Source organism: Scyliorhinus torazame, chromosome 16, assembly GCF_047496885.1.
Source record: "Scyliorhinus torazame isolate Kashiwa2021f chromosome 16, sScyTor2.1, whole genome shotgun sequence".
Classification (NCBI taxonomy): domain Eukaryota; kingdom Metazoa; phylum Chordata; class Chondrichthyes; order Carcharhiniformes; family Scyliorhinidae; genus Scyliorhinus; species Scyliorhinus torazame.
Window position 1 is genome coordinate 194842285 of NC_092722.1, and position 23643 is coordinate 194865927.

The following is a 23643-nucleotide window of genomic DNA, read 5'->3' on the forward strand; positions in this document are numbered from 1 at the left end:
GCTTTGGTCAGATGGAGCCTGTGCACCACAGTGAACTGGATCAGACTGAGCCGAGCACGGGAGGACATAGAGTTGACCCTACGAAGAGCCTCGCTCATACCCACTCATCCCGAATAGGACCCAGGTCACTCTCCCATATTAACTTCACCTCATCTACCGGAGCCGATTCCACTGACATGATCTGACCACAAATACCCAAAATACCCCCCCCCCCCACCCGACCAGAGCCGGGCAAAGATAAAATCCTCTTCAGAAGGGAGGATGGTGCTCCCAGGGGAAAAGAGGGAACAGTCTTCCGTAAAAAAATCACAGACCTGCAAGAATCTTGGCCCGAGGGAGTTGACATTTTTGCAACAGATCGTTAAAAGAAGAAAACCTTCCCTTCACAAACAAGTCCCCAAATCTCTCCAGATCCTTCCCCTCCCATGTCCTGAACTTTGAGCCTAAGCTCGCCGGCAAAAAGAGATATTTATATAGGGCTAACAATGATGCCAAGCTCAATTAAAAGTGCGGTCCGAACTCTCCCCAGACCCTCAGGGTGGGCACCGCCATAGGACTGGAGGGAAATCTCACAGGGGAGAACGGAAGCGAGGCAGTCACCAGAGCTCCCAAACTGGAGCCCCCACAAGAATTCACCTCCACCTGTCCCCAAATGGAACTCAGATTCCTCGTCAATGTTAGCAGCCCAATAATTAAATAACAAATTGGACAGAGCCAGCCCACCTGACTGCCTATCCCTCTGGAGACCCCCCTGGCAAAAACGGATTGAGATAGAAAAACAGGGAGACACTGAAAAAGAAATAAAAACCTGTGGAGGACATTTATTTTAATAGTCTGGGCCCGGCCCGCTAAGGACAGGGGAAGGTTGGCCCATTTCTGCAGGTCACACTTGACCCCATTCAACAGACTAGCAAAGTTTAATTAATGGAGCGATGTCCGATCGTGGGCCACGCGGATTCTTCGATAACGAAAACCAGACCTGGCAAAGTGAAAAGGCCACATCACCAGATCAGCTCCCCTCCCTGTGGGTATTAACCGGAAAGTATTCACTCTTGTCCAGATACAATTTATACCCAGAGAAGGAGCCAAAACTCCTAAGTAGCTTCGCTACCTCATCCATAGTGGAAACTGGATCCACAATATAAAGAAGAAAATCATCTGTATACAGTGACACCCTGTGCTCCCTCCCTGACCTGTCCCCCCTTCATCTACTGGAGGACCTTAACGCTATGGCCACTGGTTCAACTACCAAAGCAAACAGATGCAGAGAATATGGACATCCCTGCCTCGTATCCCTGCTCCACAGAAAATATCCGACCTTAACGTATTAGTGCGAACAAATGCAAGAAATGAACTTCGGCCCAAAACCAAACCTCCCAAGAATCTCAAAAAGATACCCCCACCCCACCCTAGAGAATGCTTTTTTTTGCCGTCCACGGACACAATCATCTTTGGTTCGGACACAAGAAGATTAATGGGAATATCATTTCCTACATCTACACCTTGCATAATTACTTTTATATTTCCCGATTTATTCCCACATGCAGTTCTCTGTGAGTGTAATAATTATTTCAGATCATTCGGATTTTCCTCTGGAAGGTTACTCAATAATTTAGCCAATTTCTTAATATTTCCTCATTATCCAATTTAATTTGAAGAATGTCAAATTCACAGACTAGTCAAGCAACAGTCTAGCATTGTCTGTCAGGTATGATTCTGCGAGTGTGACTATGTCCCAGACACCACTATCACCATTCCTGGGTATGTCCTGTCTCACCGGCAGGACAGGCCCAGCAGAGGTGGCAGCACAGTGGGGTACAGTCGGGAGGGAGTTATCCTGGGAGTCCTCAACATCGACTCCGGACCCCATGAAGTCAGGTTAAACATGATTACCACGTACCGGCCCCCATCAGCTGATGAATCAGTTCTCCTCCATGTTGAACACCACTTGGAGGAAGCTCTGAGGGTGGCGAGGGTGCAGAATATGCTCTTGGTGGAGGACTTCAATGTCCATCACCAAGAGTGGCTCAGTAGCCCCACCACAGACCGAGCTGGCCGGGTCCTAAAGGACAGAGCTGCTAGACTGGAACTGCAGCGGGTGGTGAGGGAACCAACAAGAGGAAAAAACATACTTGATCTCATCCTCACCAACCTGCCAGCTGCAGATGTATCTGTCCATGACAGTGTCGGTAGAAGTGACCATCACACAGTCCTTGTGGAGACAAAGTCCCGTCTTCACATTGAGGATACCCTCCATCATGTTGTGTGGCACTACCACCGTGCTCAATGGATAGACCTAACTCAGATCCAGCAACTCCAGACTGGGCGTCCACGAGGCTGGGGGCCATCAGCAGCAGCAGAATTGTATCAACCCCAATCTGTAACCTCCTGGCCCAGCATATCCCCCACTCCCCCATTACCACCCAGCCAGGGATCAACCCTGTTACAGTGAAAAGTGCAGGAGAGCGTGTCAGGAGCAACACCAGGCAGACCGAACAATGAGGTGTCAACCTGGTGAAGCTACAACACAGGACTACTTGTGTGTCACACAGCATAAGCAGCAAGTGATAGACAGAGCGAAACAATCCCATAACAAACGCATCAGATCTAAGCTCTGCAGTCCTGCCACATCCAGCTGTGAATGCTGGTGGACAATTAAACAGGATCCACAAATATCCCCATCCTCAATGATGGAGGAGCCCAGCACTTATGTGCAAAAGACAAGGCTGAACACTCTTCAGCCAGAAGTTCTGGGTGGATGATCCACCTCGGTCTCCTCCGGAGGTTCCCAGCATCTCAGATGTCAGTCGTCAGCCAATATGATTCACTCCACATCATACAAAGAAATGACTGAAGGCCCTGGATCCTGCAAAGGCTCTGGGCCCTGACAATATCCCGGCAATAGTACTGAAGACTTGTGCTCCAGAACTTGCCGCGCCCCTAGCAAGCTGTCCAGTACAGCTACAACACTGCCTTCTACCCGGCAATGTGTGTCCTGTACATAAGAAATACACACGACTGTGTGGCAAGATTCAAATCCAATTCGATCTATACGGCTGTGGTGGATCGTATCTCAAACAACAACAGAAAGGAGATAGATTATTTGGTTGCATGGTGTACCGAAAACAACCTCTCTCTAAATGTTGAAAAGACCAAGGGACTGATCATCGACTTCAGGAAGCGTAGCATGACCACCCCCCCTCCCCCACCCTTGTCTACATCAGTGGCTCCGAAGTGGAGATGGTCGATAGCTTTAAGTTCCTGGGGGTCACCATCACCAACAGTCTGTCCTGGTCCACTCACGTTGATGCAACAGTCAAGAAAGCCCAACAACGTCTCTACTTCCTACGGAAGCTAAAGAAATTCGGCATGTCTGCATCGACTCTCTCAAACTTCTGCAGATGTGCGATAGAGAGCATCCTATCCGGCTGCATCACAGCCTGGTATGGCAACTGCTCGGTCCAAGATCACAAGAAGCTGCAGAGTGTGGTGAACTCAGCCCAACGCATCACACAAGCTGCCACCCTCACATTGATTCTGTCTACACCTCCCGCTGCCTCAGGAAGGCAGACAGCATTATCAAAGACCCCTCCCACCCAGGCATTGCCTTCTTCCAGACCCTTCCATCAGGCAGAAGGTACAGAAGTCTGAAGACCCGCACATCCAGACATAGGAACAGCTTCTTCCCCACAGCTACAAGACTCCTCAACGACTCCCCCTCGGACTGATCTGTTCCCTGTAAGAACACTATTCACGACGCCCTATGCTGCTCTTGCTCATGTATTTGCTTTGTTTGGCCCCTTGTTCTGCACTGTAACCAATCACTGTTTGTCAATGTACCATTTGTCAATGTTCTCTGTCGATTATTCTTTTTTTGTTTACTGTGTACGTACTGTGTACATTCCCTTGGCCGCAGAAAAATACTTTTCACTGTACTTCGGTACATGTGACAATAAATATCAATCAAATAGGACGCGGCATGTGGCGCAGTGGTTAGCACTGGGACTGCTTCGCTGAGGCCCCGGGTTCGATCCCAGCTCTGGGTCACTGTCCGTGTAGAGTTTGCACTTTCTCCCCGTGTCTGCGTGGGTTTCACCTCCACAACCCAAACGATGTGCAGGTTAGGTGGATTGGCCACGCTAAATTGCCCCTTAATTGGAAAAAAAAATTGGGTACTCTAAATTTATTTAAGAAAAAAAAAATCAGTCAAATAAGACAAATCCAATCCAGCTAATTCCTGCCCTATCAGTCTACTCTCCATCATCAGCAAAATGATGGAAGGAGTCATCAAGAGTGCTATCAAGCGGCACTTACTCGGCAATAACCTGCTCATGGACATTCAGTTTGAGTTCTGCCAGGGTCACTCAGCTCCTGACCTCACTACAGTCTTGGTTCAAACATGGAGAAAAGAGCTGAACTCCAGAGTGAGGCGAGAGTGATTGCCCTCGACATCAAGGCAGCATTTGACCGAGTGTGGCATCAAGGAGCCCGAGCTAAACTGGAGTCAATGGGAATCAGGGGGGAAACTCTCCGCTGGTTGGAGTCAGACCCGGCACAAAGGAAGATGGTTGTGGTGGTTGGAGGTCAATCATCTCAGCTCCAAGACATCACTGCAGGAGTTTCTCAGGGTAGTGTCCTGGGCCCAACCATTTTCGGCTGCTTCATCAATGACCTGCCTTCCATCGTAAGGTCAGAAGTGGGGATGTTTGTGGATGACTGCACAATGTTCAGCACCATTTGTGACTCCCCAGATATTGAAGCAGTCCATGTGTAAATGCAGCAAGACCTGGACAATATCCAGGCTCGGGGCTGACAAGTGGCAAGTTACATTCACACCACACAAGTGGCAGGCAATGACCATCTCCTACAAGAGAGGATCTAACCACCACCCCTTGACATTCAAAGGCATTACCATCGCTGAATCCCCACAATCAACATCCTGGGGGTTACCATTGATCAGAAACTGAACTGGACCCAGCCACATTAATATTGTGGCTAGCAGGTTAGGTCAGAGGCTGGGAATCCTACGGTGAATAACTCACCTCCTGACGCCTCAAAGCCTGTCCACCATCTACAAGGCACAAGTCAGGAGTGTGATGGAATACTCTCCACTTGCCTGGATGAGCGCAGCTCCAACAACACTCAAGAAGCTCAACATCATCCAGGACAAAGCAGCCCCGCTTGATTGCTCCTCCAACCACACACATTCAAATCCTGCACCACCGATGCACAGTGGCAGCCGTGTGCACCATCTACAAGATGCACTGCAGTAACTCACCAAGGTTCCTTAGACAGCACCTTCCAAACCCACGACCACCACCATCTAGAAGGACAAGAGCAGCAGATACCTGGGAACCCCACCACCTGGAGGTTCCCCTACAAATCACTCACTATCCTGACTTGGAAATATATCGCCATTCCTTCACTGTCGCTGGGGTCAAAATCCTGGAACTCCCTCCCTAACAGCACAGTGGATGCACCTACACCTCAGGGACAGCTGTTGTTCAAGAAGGCAGCTCATCACCACCTTCTGCAGGGCAACTAGGGATGGGCAATAAATGCCGGCCTAACCAGTGACGGCCACATTCTGTAAATTATTTTAAACAAAATTCCAGCCCCACGTGCCTCAGAGTCACAGCACAAGTGAATTAACCAAGACTTCTCGGAAAAATACCCCAAATCTTTGGCCCTTGGCTGACGAATAATTAGTTTGTAAAGGTAAACACGATTATTGTTTATTTATAACAAGGACGATCGTGAAGTATGCAGTAAATACAACTGGTAAACGACAAGCTATTACCGACTACCGACTTGAACTGTCCCCACCCTCTACCCCCACACTAGACAGACAAACACAGAGGGACGGAAAGGGGTGCAAAATAATAAGGATGGGGGTCAAAAGATAAACTGCAGAATTCTCCGTCGGCGGGATCCTCTGGTCCATCGGCAGTGCACCCACACCCGCGGGTTTCCCGATAGCGTGGGGCGGCACAATGGGAAAACCCATTGGTTGGCTGTGGGAAACGAGAATCCCGTTGCTGACGGGGGCGCGCCGTGCTGGGAAACATGGCTGGCGGACCGGAGAATCCTGCCCAAGAGTCTTTGCTTCAGATGGCGGCTCTTTAGCTCACTTTCTGCACAGCAAGCTTCCTGAACCGACCAACTCTCTCTCCTGAAAGGCAGAACTGACCAACCATTTCCACAGAAAGATAGAGGCCCAAGTGCGAACCTCGAGCTGAAGGCCCAGTTTGATGAGGAAGGTGTCTCTCCAGAAGCCTGCTGGCCGTGTGTTCTGCATTTTCTAAACGACTGGTTTACAGTCGGTAATGGTCTCCTGTGTAGAGTCATTCATTCAGTAGTTTAGAAAATGCAGAACACAAACTTCTGGAGAGAGGAGAGACACCGTGGCCGGGATTCTCCGAGCCCGCGCCGGGACGGAGAATCGGCGGAGGGGGGCATGAGAATCTCGCTCCGCTGCTCCAAGTGCCCGCCGAATTCTGCCGAGCCCCACCGGCTCAGTTTGCGTATTGTCCTACCCGGCAGGAGCTCGCCGTTCTGGCTGCGGGGGGTGGGGGGGGGGGAGCCGACCTCCGGGAGGGGCCCCCACGGTGGCCAGGCCCGTAATCGGCGGCAATCGATCGACGGGCACGCTAATTCTGGGGGGGGGGGGGGGGCATATGTTCCTCCGTGCCGGGCCCCTGTAGGACTCCGACATATTGCCCAAAGGCCAGCGCGGAGCCGGCCGCGTAGGGCCGGCGTCCGGCGCCAGAGCAGCGCACAGCACTCCGGCGCCGGTCTAGCCCTCGAAGAAGGGGAGGATTACTGGGCCTGGAGACCCGTTGACGCCGGCGTCGCTCGCGCCGGTTTTGACGCCGGCGTCAACAGTTGGCCGGAATTTCAGAGAATCGCGGCCCGTATTTCTCATCAAACTGGGCCTTCAGCTCGAGGTTCACATTGAGCCCTCTATCTTTCTGTGGAAAGAGTTGGTCAGTTCTGCCTTTCAGGGGAGAGAGTTGGTCGGTTCTGGACTCTGCCTCTACATAGATCCATCCAGGCTCTCTGCCAGTTCGGAAACACAGCCTTCCTGGAGAAATCCAGAGAGGAGAGGATAGCAGGTCCTTTCCTGGGGCTGCCAAGATCAAAACTGAAACTCAGCTCACCCTTGGAACTCTGAAAAACATTCCAGTGAGATCAGATCCAATCACCACCTGTTGCCGGGCAGAGCACGGCCTTTTGAGCCAATTCATTGGCCACCAGTCAAATCAATCAAACACAATCCTCACTGCTGCCGGACGGTCTGTAATCGCCAGTTGAAACCAGCATAGCCTTCCGGATTCTTCTCTTTGAATTAAAGTTAAAGGTCCATCAATAATCCAGAAGTCAAAAATGAAACAAAATAAAAGAAAGGGACAATAAGAGAATAAACAGGAAGGACCGTTACACCAGTGGGAAATTTCTGACCGACATTCCTATAATGAGCTGGAATTGTGTGAGAACACCAGCTGGGATAGTGGTACCCGAGCTGTGGTCCTTCACTTCCTCTTGACTCCTGCATCTGCCGATCGAGGTGAAGCTAAGTTATTTTGACTGCTAAAGGCTTGATGGAGAGTCCTCCTTTCAAAGGAATCTGTGCCCAACATACCCCTGCTGGCCCCAGTCTAATAATGCAACGATCATCCGGACATGGGTGGTCGTTCGGAAACGCACCAATCCCCACATGTCGCCCTTTATGTGATCCAACAACAACTTGCATTTATGAGACACCTCTTAACTAACATCCCAATGCAGTTTACAGGAGTGACTATCAAAAGACACTTGACACTGAGACAAATAAGGTGATCCAGAACCTTGAAGGAAGTCAGGGATGGAGAGGTTCAGTGTCAAATTTTGTTTGAAGGGGCGTTTTACTTTGTTAAAGGTTTTGTATCAATGTAATTCTCTGGAAATGTGAAAGGTTCATGCAAACAAGGCATGATTATAATTGAATTGCAAGAAGCCTCAAAGGGGTGAAAGGCCTCCTCCTGTTGAATCGTTGATTGATGCTGACAGCTGAAGACTGAAACATGGTACAATATCCGCAAAAACAAGTTGTCGCAGCCAATCAGAGCTGAGGAGCTGCGAGGCAGCGAGAGGCAGGACAGTACGAAACAGGAAGGGAAGGGGTAAATAAAGGAGAGGATGAAAGACAGACGCCTCACTCCATCACCCGCACACTGCAGATGCTCGATCAGCCATCACCAGATTAATGGCTCACTCCTATTTGTTGAATCTTGTGAGTACAGAAGTCACTCTGCAGCCTGGAGGTAGTAACGAGACTCTGTGAAATATTAATCTGAGTTTCGACTATTGCCCCCCTCCTTTCGACAAGGGATTCAAGGGTGTATCCCATCTGGCCCAGGCTCCCTGTAGTCATTTTGTGCTTTCAGTTTCTTGTGTGACAGATGCTTTATTGACCTACACATATGTTATCGGATCCCACAGCCCGTCTGACTCAATGTGATGAATTCACTTACCACATCTGCCATGTCCCCAAACCTCCCATTCCAGCACAACGTTAATCCTGAAAGAACGCAGATTCTTCAGAATCTGCAATATATGCCCACGACAAGAACTCACTTTCTGAATTCTGACTACTTTGTCACAAAGAAAACTACATAATCATCCAAAACATAAAAGTAAAGAAAACACATTGATGGACAAAGATCTCTCGGTGCAGATCACCTAGAGTCACTTCAATCAAGTTCAAGGGGATAGAGGTTCCAGTTATTAACTGGAGTGTTTGATGGGGACATTGTAGAAGGAGCTTTACTCTGTATCTAACCCCGTGCTGTACCTGTCCTGGGAGTGTTTGATGGGGACAGTGTAGAAGGAGCTTTACTCTGTATCTAACCCCGTGCTGTACCTGTCCTGGGAGTGTTTGATGGGGACAGTGTAGAGGGAGCTTTACTCTGTATCTAACCCCGTGCTGTACCTGCTGATCTGGGAGTGTTTGATGGGGACAGTGCAGAGGGAGCTTTACTCTGTATCTAACCCCGTGCTGTACATGTCCTGGGAGAGTTTGACGGGGACAGTGTAGAGGGAGCTTTACTCTGTATCTAACTCCGTGCTATACCTGTCCTGGGAGTGTTTGATGGGGACAGTGTAGAGGGAGCTTGACTCTGTATCTAACCCCGCGCTGTACCTGTCCTGGGAAATGTTTGATGGGGACAGTGTAGAGGGAGCTTTACTCTGTATCTAACTCCGTGCTATACCTGTCCTGGGAGTGTTTGATGGGGACAGTGTAGAGGGAGCTTTACTCTGTATCTAACCCCGTGCTGTGCCTGTCCTGGGAGTGTTTGATGGGGACAGTGTAGAGGGAGATTTACTCTGTATCTAAACCCGTGCTGTACCTGTCCTGGGAGTGTTTGATGGGGACAGTGTAGAGGGAGTTTTACTCTGTATCTAACCCCGTGCTGTACCTGTCCTGGGAGTGTTTGTTCGGGACAGTGTAGAGGGAGCTTTACTCTGTATCTAACCCCGTGCTGTACCTGACCTGGGAATGTTTGATGGGGACAGTGTGGAGGGAGCTTTACTCTGTATCTAACCCCGTGCTGTACCTGTCCTGGGAGTGTTTGATGGGGACAGTGTAGAGGGAGCTTTACTCTGTATCTAACCCCGTGCTGTACCTGTCCTGGGACTGTTTGATGGGGACAGTGTAGAGGGAGCTTTACTCTGTATCTAACCCCGTGCTGTACCTGTCCTGGGAGTGTTTGATGGGGACAGTGTAGAGGGAGATTTACTCTGTATCTAACCCCATGCTGTACCTGTCCTGGGAGTGTTTGATGGGGACAGTGTAGAGGGAGCTTTACTTTGTATCTAACCCTGTGCTGTATCTGACTGGGAGTGTTTGATGGGGACAGTGTAGAGGGAGCTTTACTCTGTATCTAACCTCATGCTGTACCTGTCCTGGGAGTGTTTGATGGGGACAGTGTAGAGGGAGCTTTACTCTGTATCTAACCCCGTGCTGTACCTGCTGATCTGGGAGTGTTTGATGGGGACAGTGCAGAGGGAGCTTTACTCTGTATCTAACCCCGTGCTGTACATGTCCTGGGAGAGTTTGACGGGGACAGTGTAGAGGGAGCTTTACTCTGTATCTAACTCCGTGCTATACCTGTCCTGGGAGTGTTTGATGGGGACAGTGTAGAGGGAGCTTGACTCTGTATCTAACCCCGCGCTGTACCTGTCCTGGGAAATGTTTGATGGGGACAGTGTAGAGGGAGCTTTACTCTGTATCTAACTCCGTGCTATACCTGTCCTGGGAGTGTTTGATGGGGACAGTGTAGAGGGAGCTTTACTCTGTATCTAACCCCGTGCTGTGCCTGTCCTGGGAGTGTTTGATGGGGACAGTGTAGAGGGAGATTTACTCTGTATCTAAACCCGTGCTGTACCTGTCCTGGGAGTGTTTGATGGGGACAGTGTAGAGGGAGTTTTACTCTGTATCTAACCCCGTGCTGTACCTGTCCTGGGAGTGTTTGTTCGGGACAGTGTAGAGGGAGCTTTACTCTGTATCTAACCCCGTGCTGTACCTGACCTGGGAATGTTTGATGGGGACAGTGTGGAGGGAGCTTTACTCTGTATCTAACCCCGTGCTGTACCTGTCCTGGGAGTGTTTGATGGGGACAGTGTAGAGGGAGCTTTACTCTGTATCTAACCCCGTGCTGTACCTGACCTGGGAATGTTTGATGGGGACAGTGTGGAGGGAGCTTTACTCTGTATCTAACCCCGTGCTGTATCTGTCCTGGGAGTGTTTGATGGGGACAGTGTAGAGGGAGCTTGACTCTGTATCTAAACCCGCGCTGTACCTGTCCTGGGAAAGTTTGATGGGGACAGTGTAGAGGGAGCTTTACTCTGTATCTAACCCCGTGCTGTACCTGTCCTGGGAGTGTTTGATGGGGACAGTGTAGAGGGAGCTTTACTCTGTATCTAACCCCGTGCTGTACCTGTCCTGGGAATGTTTGATGGGGTCAGTGTAGAGGGAGTTTTAACCTGTATCTATCCCCGTGCTGTACCTGTCGTGGGAGTGTTTGATGGGGACAGTGTAGAGGGAGCTTTACTCTGTATCTAACCCCGTGCTGTACCTGTCCTGGGAGTGTTTGATGGGGACAGTGTAGAGGGAGTTTTAACCTGTATCTATCCCCGTGCTGTACCTGTCCTGGGAGTGTTTGATGGGGACAGTGTAGAGGGAGTTTTAACCTGTATCTATCCCCGTGCTGTACCTGTCCTGGGAGTGTTTGATGGGGACAGTGTAGAGGGGGCTTTACTCTGTATCTAACCCCGTGCTGTACCTGTCCTGGGAGTGTTTGATGGGGACAGTGTAGAGGGAGTTTTAACCTGTATCTATCCCCGTGCTGTACCTGTCCTGGGAGTGTTTGATGGGGACAGTGTAGAGGGAGTTTTAACCTGTATCTATCCCCGTGCTGTACCTGTCCTGGGAGTGTTTGATGGGGACAGTGTAGAGGGAGCTTTACTCTGTATCTAACCCCGTGCTGTACCTGTCCTGGGAGTGTTTGATGGGGACAGTGTAGAGCAGTAGTATTCACCAGAAAATAGCTACTCTTTGATTTATTTATCCAAATATGTATCTTGGTACGTAAAAACAAAACATGCTTGTAAAAGACAAATACATTTATAACTGTACATAGTGCAGCAAAGACAATTATTGAAGTGTGTAATAACTGACAAACCCTTTCTACTTGCTCGGCTACCCTCCCTGCTACCCGATCCTCCCATCTGGGGGAGGCGGTGGAGTGGTATTCTTGTCACTCGACCAGTAATCCCGAAACCCAGGGTAATACTCTGGGGACGTGGGTTGAAATCCCACCAGGGCAGGTGGTGGAAATTGAATCCAGTCAATATCTGTAATGAGAAAAGTCTAATTTTGACCATGAAAGTATTGTCGATTGTTGTAAAAAAAAACAGCTGGTTCACTAATGTCCTTTAGGGAAGGAAATCTGCCTTCCTCACCTGGTCTGGCCTACATGTGACTCCAGACCCACAGCAATGTGGTTTATTCTGAAATGACCCAGCCATAAAAAGTAACAAAAACGGACGGACCACCCGGCATCGACCCAGGCACCGGAAACGACAACAGCAAACCCAGCCCTGCCGACCCTGCAAATCCTCCTCACTATCAGGGGATTGTGCCAAAGTTGGGAGATCTGTCTCACAGACTAGTTAAGCAACAGATTGACATAGTCGTACTTACAGAATCATACCTTACAGATGATGTCTGGACCCGTTTTTCAGCACTTGATCCGTTCCCCACCCGATTGGGATTCCTCATCGCTGCGGTGGAGAATGGAAAATCCCTGCCGAGGTGTGAACCTGGTGAAGCTACAACACAGGACTACTTGTGTGTCACACAGCATAAGCAGCAAGTGATAGAGCTGAGCGATTCCACAATGAACGCACCAGATCTAAACTCTGCAGTCCTGCCACATCCAGCTGTGAATGGTGGGGGACAATTAAACAACTCACCGGAGGAGGAGGCTCCACAAATATCCCCATCCTCAGTGATGGAGGAGCCCATAACATATGCGCAAAAGACAAGGCTGAGGCATTCGCAACAATCTTCAGCTAGAAGTGCCGAGTGGATGATCTATCTCGGTCTCCTCCGGAGGTCCCCAGCATCACAGATGTCAGTGAATATCATTCACTCCACGTGATATCAAGAAACGGCTGAAGGAACTGGATACTGCAAAGGCTTTGAGCCCTGGCAGCATTCCAAAAATAATACTGAAGCCTTGTGCTCCAGAACTTGCCGCACCTCTAGCCAAGCTGTTCCAGTACAGCTACAACACTGGAAACTACTCTGCAATGTGGAAAGTTTCCCAGGTGTGTCCTGTGCACAAAAAGCCGGACAAATCCAACCCAGCCGGTTACCACCCTTTCAGTCTATTCTCCAGGGCAGCACGGTAGCACAGTGGTTAGCACAGTTGCTTCACAGCTCCATGTTTCCCAGGTTCGATTCCCGGCTTGGGTCACTGTCTGTGTGGAGTCTGCATGTTCTCCCCCTGTCTGCGTTGGTTTCCTCCGGGTGCTCCGGTTTCCTCCCACAGTCTAAAGATGTGCAGGTTAGGTGGATTGGCCATGATAAATTGCCCTTAGTGTCCAAAAAAGATAAGGTGGGATTACTGGGTTCCGGGGCTAGGGTGGAGATGTGGGTTTGGGTGGGGTGCTCTTTCCAAGGGTCGGTGCAGACTTGATGAGCCGAATGGCCTCCTTCTGCACTGTAAACTCTATGATTCTATCATCAGTAAAGTGATGGAAGGGGCCATCAACAGTGTTATCACGCGGCACTTACATAGCAATGACCTGCTCACAAATGCTCAGTTTGGGGCTTTTCACAGTAATTTCATTTGAAGCCTACTTGTGACAATAAGCGATTTTCATTTCATTGGGTTCCACCAGGGTCACTCAGCTCCTGACCTCATTACAGCTGAGGTCCAGAGGTGAGGTGAGAGTGACTGCCCTTGACACCAAGGCAGCATTTGACTGAGTATGGCATCAAGGAGCCCCAGCTAAACTGGAGCCGATGGGCATCAAGGCCCCTAATGCTGAAAGAGGTGGCTGCAGAGATAGTGGATGCATTGGATGGAGTATCTATAGATTCTGGAATTGTTCCTGAAGACTGTAAGGTGCTAAATGTAACCCCTCTCTTTAGGAGAGAAGGAAGAGACAAAACAGGGAACTCCAGACCTATTATATCAATAAAGGGAATATGTTAGAATCGATTATAAAGGATGTGCTAACCAGACACTTAGAAAATAATGCTAGGATTGGGAAGCGTCAATATGGATTTATAAAAGGGAAATAGTGTTTGACAAGCCTGTTGGAGTTTTTTGAGGAGGTCATTAGCAGAATAGATAAGGGGTTGTCAGGATATGCAGACATGCAGATAATGATATACAGACAGGCACAGACAGGCAGCTAATGAACACAGAGACCAGGACATGACCAATGAACAGACAGGACACTCAGGGGTGGTGTCTCACTATAAAAGGCACGAGGCACTCACACTCTGCCTCTTTCCACTGATGAACATCTACAGAGTGAGTCAGGGTGTATGTACAGTATCACACCTCCAGCACGTGGCTAAGAGCTAGTCTGGTTCAGTCAGAGTAACCACACTTAGGTTAGCAGAGAGTCGAACTCATAGAGAACTGTGCTACTGGTTTACTAAATCAGATTGAACTAACTTCAAGGTCTGGAGTATCTTTTGGTTAAAGCTGCATCCAGTTGCAGCCCGAGTTATCCCAGAGTACATAACACGACAGGGGTAACCAGTGGATGTGGTATATTTGGATTTTCAGAAGGCTTTTGATAAGGCCCCACACTGAAGGTTAGTAAGAAAAATCAGAGTACATGGGATTCGGGGTAATATACTGGCATGGACTGACATTTGGTTAATGGACAGAAAACTGGGAATAGGGATAAACAAATTATTCTCAGGTTGACAGGCTGTGACTAGTGGAGTACGGTAAGGATCGATGCTTGGGCCCCAGCCGTTCACAATCTATATCAATGACGTAGATGTGGGACCAAATGTAATATTTCCAAATCTTCTGATGTAACAAAACTAGGTGGGAATGGGAGCTGTGAGGAAGATGCAAAGAGGCTGCTAGGGGATTGAGACAGGGAAAGTGAGTGGGAATGAATACGACAAATGAAATATAGGGTGCGATTTAAGTGTCATTTCAAGCGGGTTTGGATGGGAGAGTTCCCCGCTGCTATTAAACCACACCGTAGTAATTTTTTTGCCCACACTGGGGAGCTGGACTCAGTGGTCAGACCAGATCCTCAGAGATTGGGCCACCGTTTTGAAAGGGGGTCGTGATCTCAAAGTGAATGTAAGGGTCCCCCACACCCCCACCCATGGGCAATGTCACAACCCACTCACATGGGCATTACCCACATCCCTCCCCCACAGCCCCAAATCAGGACACCCCGCTATGGGGCCACTGAGGGACCCCTTTTCAGCCCTTCCCGCACCCAGTTACATGCCCCTCCTTTCGGGACCCACACCCATCCCACTCCCCAAACTTCCAGTGGGCCCTTCATGCCTGCCCTTCACCACCGCCACCCTTCTTACCCTCCTTTCATGGGCATGATCCCCCTCAGGCCCTGACCCTTGGCAGTGCCACCCGGGCACCTTGGCCAGAAGTGATGATTGCACAATGTTCACACAAACACACAAGAAGCTCAGAGGACAGGTTAATGGACAAAAGGCTGAGGAGGAATAAATGTGGCATTTTCAAGCTGACCGACTGTGCCTGGTGGAATGCCACAAGGGTCAGGGCATGGGCCTCAGATATTTATAATCTACATTTCAGTACAGGCAGAGAGTAATGTATTTAAAATTGCTGATAATACAAAGCTAGGTGGGAGTGCAAACTCTGGAGAGGACACAAAGAGTTTGCAAAGAGTGGGGAGATGGCGGCATATTGGCAATGTCGCTGGATTAGGAACCCAAAGACCTTGGCTAATGCTCTGACATGGCTTCAAATTCAATAAATCTGGAATATAAAACTAGTCTCAGTAAGGGCGACAACTGTTATGACAGAGATGAGAGGGTGCTCCGTTTGTCTCTAGTTCTACTTCTCCAAACGTCACAACAGTTATTCAAATGATTTCTCCAGCTCGCTATACAGCTGAATCTGCGCTCTCCTCTGACTCTAAGAATAACCACTTAATGCCCAAGGTTTCTTCAATCAACAAAATCTCTTGTTACTTATAAAACCGGACTTGTCAATTGGAAGTGAAAGCTTATTAACTTGCAATAATTACTCAAATACCCTAATTCAGTCACACACACACACTAAAATCAAATGAAGGACTTCTGCCGAAGGTTAAAAGTCAATGGTTGACAGGAACAGGGACCATGATGGGGTTTGGGTTATACGGTTGATGGATGATGGGGTTTGGGTTATACGGTTGATGGATGATGGGGTTTGGGTTATAAGGTTGATGGATGATGGGGTTTGGGTTATAAGGTTGATGGATGATGGGGTTTGGGTTATACGGTTGATGGATGATGGGGTTTGGGTTATACGGTTGATGGATGATGGGGTTTGGTTATACGGTTGATGGATGATGGGGTTTGGGTTATACGGTTGATGGATGATGGGGTTTGGGTTAACGGTTGATGGATGATGGGGTTTGGGTTATACGGTTGATGGGTGATGGGGTTTGGGTTATACGGTTTATGGGTGATGGGGTCTGGGTTATACGGTTGATGGATGATGGGGTCTGGGTTATCCGGTTGATGGATGATGGGGTCTGGGTTATCCAGTTGATGGATGATGCGGTCTGGGTTATACGGTTGATGGATGATGGGGTTTGGGTTATCCGGTTGATGGATGATGGGGTTTGGGTTATACGGTTGATGGATGATGGGGTTTGGGTTATCCGGTTGATGGATGATGGGGTTCGGGTTATACGGTTGATGGGTGATGGGGTTCGGGTTATACGGTTGATGGGTGATGGGGTTCGGGTTATACGGTTGATGGGTGATGGGGTTCGGGTTATACGGTTGATGGGTGATGGGGTTCGGGTTATACGGTTGATGGATGATGGGGTTTGGGTTATACGGTTGATGGATGATGGGGTTTGGGTTATACGGTTGATGGATGATGGGGTTTGGGTTATACGGTTGATGGGTGATGGGGTTTGGGTTATACGGTTGATGGATGATGGGGTTTGGGTTATACGGTTGATGGATGATGGGGTTTGGGTTATACGGTTGATGGATGATGGGGTTTGGGTTATACGGTTGATGGATGATGGGGTTTGGGTTATACGGTTGATGGATGATGGGGTTTGGGTTATACGGTTGATGGATGATGGGGTTTGGGTTATACGGTTGATGGATGATGGGGTCTGGGTTATACGGTTGATGGATGATGGGGTCTGGGTTATACGGTTGATGGATAATGGGGTTTGGGTTATACGGTTGATGGATGATGGGGTTTGGGTTATACGGTTGATGGATGATGGGGTTTGGGTTATACGGTTGATGGATGATGGGGTTTGGGTTATAAGGTTGATGGGTGATGGGGTTTGGGTTATACGGTTGATGGATGATGGGGTTTGGGTTATACGGTTGATGGATGATGGGGTTTGGGTTATAAGGTTGATGGATGATGGGGTTTGGGTTATAAGGTTGATGGGTGATGGGGTTTGGGTTATACGGTTGATGGATGATGGGGTTTGGGTTATACGGTTGATGGATGATGGGGTTTGGGTTATACGGTTGATGGATGATGGGGTTTGGGTTATAAGGTTGATGGGTGATGGGGTTTGGGTTATACGGTTGAAATGAAATGAAATGAAAATCGCTTATTGTCACAAGTAGGCTTCAAATGAAGTTGCTGTGAAAAGCCGCTAGTCGCCACATTCTGTCGCCTGTTCAGGGAGGCTGATGGGTGATGGGGGTCCGGATTATACGATTAATCTCTCAGCTCTGGTCTGCAATACGTTTCAGGTGAACTTGGTGGAAAAGCAGCAGCCAGTCGATTTGAGAATGTGGAGAATCTTCGGAGAAACTTTCATTCACTTTGAGCTCTCGACTGGTCCTGAAGCTTCAGGAATTGTTCTGTTCTTTACCCAAACAGTTGGTCCTTCCGGTTTTCGCTCTAGAGCTAAACCAGCTCCTAAAACACAAACCTTTCAAAGCATGTTTTTTTTTCAAACCATAAACCACAATGTGGTGCTTTTGTAAACAGTCCATCGGAGTCAAGAGGTTTCCAGCTTGTTGAAAACTGCTTCGTGACCTGGCATTGCAAAATGCTGCCTTTCCAGGAACAGCAGCCACCAGAGTCCTTGCATTAACCCTTTCAGGGACAGTGACCGGTTGTTCATGGTCAAGTTTCCCGCTGGCAGGGTTTCCTGGTGTAGCCACCTAAATTGGCCAACACCCGATTTAAAATGACGAACAGCAAAGGCTGATGGGAAAGTCAGCCAACACAGGCAGAAACCAGCAGGTGCAGGTTTGCTGTGTATTAAAACTCTGCAAAAGCCCAGACAGCAGCGATACCAGCGACCATCAGCATAATAATATAGCAACCATCTACATACTAATGAGCAATCCCCGGGAACAATAGCAACATTTGGGACACACAAAACTAAGCCAGACTCCCCGGCGCCAGCAGGAGCCAACACAAAAGAGGTTAACGGACACCTCAAGACCGCCCATCGATCAGGGAACCGCTCCAGTATTGGAGAAATCGAACCAAGCGATTGGGACAAAGTCCAATCACCTAGAACCAGGTACAGGGTCCGCCCCGAAAGGCGGGAAGTCCCTGGGGACTATAAAGTTAAGCCCCAAGTTCAACTCGCTCTCTTCGTCCTGCCCAGGTCACCCAGCAACGCGAACCAACCTTGACCGTGACCGGTGCAGTGATCGCCGAAAGCCCATCAGTCTTAATTCAACGCTCACTACGAGATAGGCGCTCCTAGCTACCAATCCGTACCAACTTCGAATCCCGCAGACTCACAAACCGAACGAAAGGCCATTTGTTCCCCTGACCTGGTGGGCCAGTCTGAAGTTAAGTATTGGCATGTTAGTTATAGAAGTAGCTTAGACGTAGAATTTGTGCATGAGTAGTGATTACTGTGTATAATAAATGTGCTTTGATTTGAATCTTACTAATCGGTGTATTGAGTTATTGATCATTACTTGGACTTGAACCTCGTGGCGGCATCATAAAGATACCTGGCGACTCGAGAGCAAAGGTAATAAAACAGAGCAATTGAACCAACCGGAAATTTAGCAACACCGGTGACGGTTACAATGGGAATTGAATCCCACCACCAGCGAACAGCACTGGCTAAGAAACGGGGCTGGCGTACCGCAGAATCCCGCCCAATGTCTTTAAAAATTGCAAATTCTTCCTGAACGTTGTTGCTCCTTGAAGGCAGATCACATTTTGTGATTAACACACCTGGCTGGTGAATCTAGGACACGGGCACAGTCTCAAACACCTGAAGCAAGGGCACTCATCTTCCATCTCACTTTAAATTTCTTTTATTTTTCTCCTCCCCGTCCCTCTGCATGTGTATGTCTTACGTGTGTTTGGGTTGAGGGTGGGACTGTAAAACAAGAGGGGGGAGGGGGGGGGTAGTAGTATATTATCTGGCTGTTGTTCTATTATAATTATTGCATGCTTTATCTCTATTGTTGTTATAAATAAACACTCGTGTTTCACTTACAAATATGGAGCCTGTAAGATATTGGAGCAGTTAAGGGCCAAAGATCTCAGAAACTTTATACAAATTATTGGTTAATTCACTTGTGTTGGGGCTCCCGGGACTATGGGGCTGGAATTGACCGTGCGCTAGCCCAGAGTGTTGTGACAATCCAGACTAGGATTCCTTCTCTTTGCCCAAAGATGTTTACCGTCTGTTTTAGTTGGGACTATCATCAGCCTAGAACAACTCTCCAATGAGAATTTGGTGTACTGTCTTGGGTCTCAGGTGATCAAATCCAAACAGCTTTCCATCGATTCTGGTAAGTAAACCCCGCCCCCCGCCCCCGCCCTGTGGATGTCCTGAAGCCAGATGCCAGCAGCAAAGAGGGGTGTATGCCAAAGAGTGTCGGTGCCAGCACACAACTGCATTTCACCCCATTGCAGATCTCAAAGGACCCTAATGCAGCTCTGTCATAGCTGATGTGTTGTGGAAAGAGCAGCATTGAGAAGCTTTGGTGGGCAGCCAATTTTCTCCAGCAACTTAAATTGATTGTCTCTGCTCACAAGGTCAAATCCCGTGGTCAGATTGATCTGGGCAATAGTGGCCTCCTTCCTTCACTGTATTTCTCTAACAGCCGCCAGACTGAACAGATCATGTTATCTGAAAACTCACTGGGTTTCAGGGTAGATGTGTTCAGCCAGGATCTGCAGCCCAACAAGGTCAACATGGGCAAATACTGTTCCTACAATTCTTAACAGGGCGGTGCCTTGATAGTTGATGCAATCGCTGCAGTCGCCTTTGATCTTTATATCATGCACACCCTGGAGCAATGTCCCTCCCTCCAGCAGAGACAGAGAGGTACACACAGATGCTGAAGGTGAGCCAGATTCCTGGTTGGATAATATCAGAACCCCAAAGACCTTCTGTACGATGAACTGGCCACTGGATTCTGACCTCCAGACCGTTCATGTCTCCACCACAAGGACACCTGCAAGTGAGATGTGACGACGGTGAACATTGGCACTGCCACTGGGAGCTAGCTGTTGACAGCCGTGGCATCTGGAGGCTGACTGTTTGGAAAAGGGGAGCAGAAAACAAAAGCTTAGCTCTCTGAGAAGAGAGTCCAGAGAAAGCTAGCCCAGTGAATTATGCACCCACTGCCCTGCCAGAGTGGTGTTCTGGAGCTAGCCAGATGATGCTGAACACCGAGTTGCCCACCACGAGTTAAACCATCGTTTTATGGAGATGGAAAGTTTCACCATGAATTCATTGCGACCCCTGCTGGGTCCTGTCTATTCTCTATTCACAGATAGTACATTTGAACACTGTGGCATGAGACGTTCTTTTCACACACAATGCACTCCTAATTCTTAACTGCTGGTTGACTTTGACTCAAAAATGCTGCTTTCAACTTCACAAAAGTAGAATTGAACAGAAATTACATTGTCAATAAAAGTTAAGCCTAAACATAGCACCCCTCCAACATTCATTCATTCCGCTGCATCTCACTGTGCCTCACAACTTTAATGCCAATAAAACCCCTTTTAATGAGATGGGGAAGATTCTGAGAGTGCAGCAGGTAACTTTAATGAATGGCCCAAACATATCAGCTGTTTTTGTCCTTTAAAGCAGAGTCAAATTAAAATTCAAAAATATCAACAACAAAAAAATTTGAACAAAGGGCCCAGACTTTACTGACACAACATCTGATCCCACCCCTCCCAAATAACATTCTGAAACTCTTCATACATAATGAGCTGGCTTAATTTGCACCAACTATCATTTGGATAAATGCAGCAGGACTGTGTATAGCAGTGAGATAAACACTCAGGCTTTTTCGGTGGGGTTTACTGAGGGGCGAACGTTGGCTAAGGCGCCAAAGGAAATTCTTTGAATAGTATCATAGGATTGGTCATCTCTATCTGGACAGGCAGGTCACCCTCTCTGTGAGCTGGCCACCTCCAGCAGTGCAACACTCACTCCCTCAGTACTCAAGTGTCAACCTACATGAGGTGCTCAAGCCCTCAAATAAAGGCAGCCAATTTCAGACTCTGAATATGGAGCCATCTCCTGGTTATGAGTTGTAACACAAAACAACCAAAAGTTGCCCAATACTGGACCTTATTGTCAAAGCCATTTGTTTCTATTTAAAGCAGAACTGAACCAACAAAAGTGATTGATTTTTCAAGAGGATGTCTTACCCCGCTGATTTTCCCATTGCCAGAGTCAGAGAGATAGGTTTCCTCCACCATGGTCCCAGCCACACTCAGACAGATTCGACAATGCCACAGCCAAGGGACGAAATCATTCAATCTCCAAACTTCGACCACAGCCTCACTTCAAACGGGGGCAGCAGGATGATTGACGGTCCTGCCGCCGAATGGGAAGTGAGAGCGGGCTGTCAGTCACACACTGTCAGCCAATAGGCTCCCAGGATGAAGGCGGCACCAGCTCCAGCAGTGGGCAAGTTTGGGCTGCTGGAGTTGGGACAGGAACATTGAACCATCAGCGCATGAGGAGCATCAGCAGGGCCGGGGGGGTGGGATCAGGAACTGAGCTGAGGTTTGGCAGTAATTGCCTGCAGCATTCCCCCACACTGTGTAAAAGTTCACAGACTCCAAGCTCACTTGGTGGGGGGTTAAAAGAAAGACTACTCCTTCTGCCTGACCTGGCACCGTTTCTTCCAGAAGTCACGGGGGAGTCAGTCCCCGCTTTGATGTCACAGAGACCTTGGCACTTCTGCAAAGTGGCTGACTGATTGGTGGGTCGATTTAAAGGAACAGTGTCAACACTTTATCCTCCATTGCTGAAACAATTGTGCCGCTAGTTTTCACAGCTGAGAGTGAGGGACCACCATAATAATAATCATAATAATCTTTATTGGTGTCCCAAGTTGCCTTATATTAACAATGCAATGAAGTTACTGTGAATCACTGCTGGTCCGGACAGAAACCTCAAACCCTGTGAAAGAATTTTAAAAAGTTTGGCATTGTGAGATTTAATGCAAACGTTTCTAAAGGGATTTCCAATTTCAAATGCACCTGTAACTGTAGAAGCTCCACAGTGCAGAGAGGTCATTCCGTCCATCAAGTCTGCAGCGACCCTCCGAAAGGGCACCCCAACCAGGCCCCCCCCCCCTGCTCTATCCCCGTCACCCCACCTAACCCGCACATGACCTGTACTGATTCCCTGTATCAGCACGACTGTCATTCCAATAGGAATGTCAATGTTTCAAATGTGTCTTGAAGGCAAGCAGCCTGCACCTTTAATTCCAGCGGAACAATCCAGAAGTTCCAGAAGAGATCACTTTGCTAGTCTGTGCTGGTTTGAACAGGAGACCATGGACTTGTCAACACCGGTGGGAGAGAGAGATCTGGACTTGGTTTGATTGGTTGGCTGGTGGCCAATGAACAAGTGGTGATTGGATCTTATCGCAGTGGAATGATTTCCAGGGTCCCAAGGAGATTCCGTTTTGATCCTGGCAACATGAAGAAAGATCCTGCTACTCGGGTTCTTCCGAATCGTTCTTCACCTGAGGAAGGAGCAGCGCTCCGAAAGCTAGTGACATCGAAACAAACCTGTTGGACTTTAACCTGATGTTGTAAGACATCTTACTGTTCTTCAGAAAGCCTGCTGTGAGTGCTCTATTCCTGAACTTCCAGAGAAAATCAGAGACTGCAGGCTTGGTGTGAAGGAAGTTGTGCTATCACCATCATCTGAAACAAATACTTTTTCCTTTTGCTTATTATTTTTACCTCTTTCCACCCCTCTGTGTTTCTCTGTCTTGTGTGTGTAGAGGGTGGGGGACAAGTTAAAGTGGGGAGTTAGGAATTAGATAATAGTTAACCAGTTGTTTTTGCTGCATATTTCATTATATTTTTTGTTATTAATAAACAGTAATTGTGTTTACATTTACAAACCTGGTGACTGTAATTATTGGGCAGCCAAGGGCCAAAGACTTGAGGAATTTTTATAAGAATCATTGGTTAATTCACTTGTGTTGTGACTCCGGGGCCTGTGGGGCTGGAGTTGACTGTGCCCTAGCCCAGGGCGTCGTAGCACTTGTGACTGTGATAGACACTCTGACCCAGGGATGGCTGGTGGGAATTACTTATTGGGTGTTCCCAAAGGTGAAGAAGCATATGCATAGGATCACAGACAGCTGCTGTACAGCCTGGGAGAGGGGCTTTAGTGGGTGCCTCCCCCCGAGGTGAAGAGCATCGTGACTGATAGTCGCACTAACAGAGTTGAGGTTAAAAGCTATTCCTAAAGGAACATACAGTGCAGAGCGTCGGGGACCGCGGAGAAGAGAAGTTGCAAGCGCTAGACAGGCAAAATCCAGTTGTGCTGCTAACAAGGGGGAGCTGTTTTTAACCATTTCCTCAGCACTCACCCCCACGCACAAACCCGGCAGCG

The 23643-nt window shown here is 48.5% G+C and overlaps 1 protein-coding gene across 1 annotated transcript in view; it reads right to left on the bottom strand.

Moving 5' to 3' along the window:
- Positions 1-21603, bottom strand: part of slc2a15b (solute carrier family 2 member 15b) — a 179183-nt gene extending 157580 nt beyond the window's left edge. The window contains exon 1 of the mRNA XM_072479744.1: positions 21429-21603. Within this exon, the coding sequence (XP_072335845.1) occupies positions 21429-21479 (51 nt within the window). The 5' untranslated portion in view covers positions 21480-21603. The remainder of the gene's footprint in view (positions 1-21428) is intronic.
- Positions 21604-23643: the final 2040 nt, after the last annotated feature.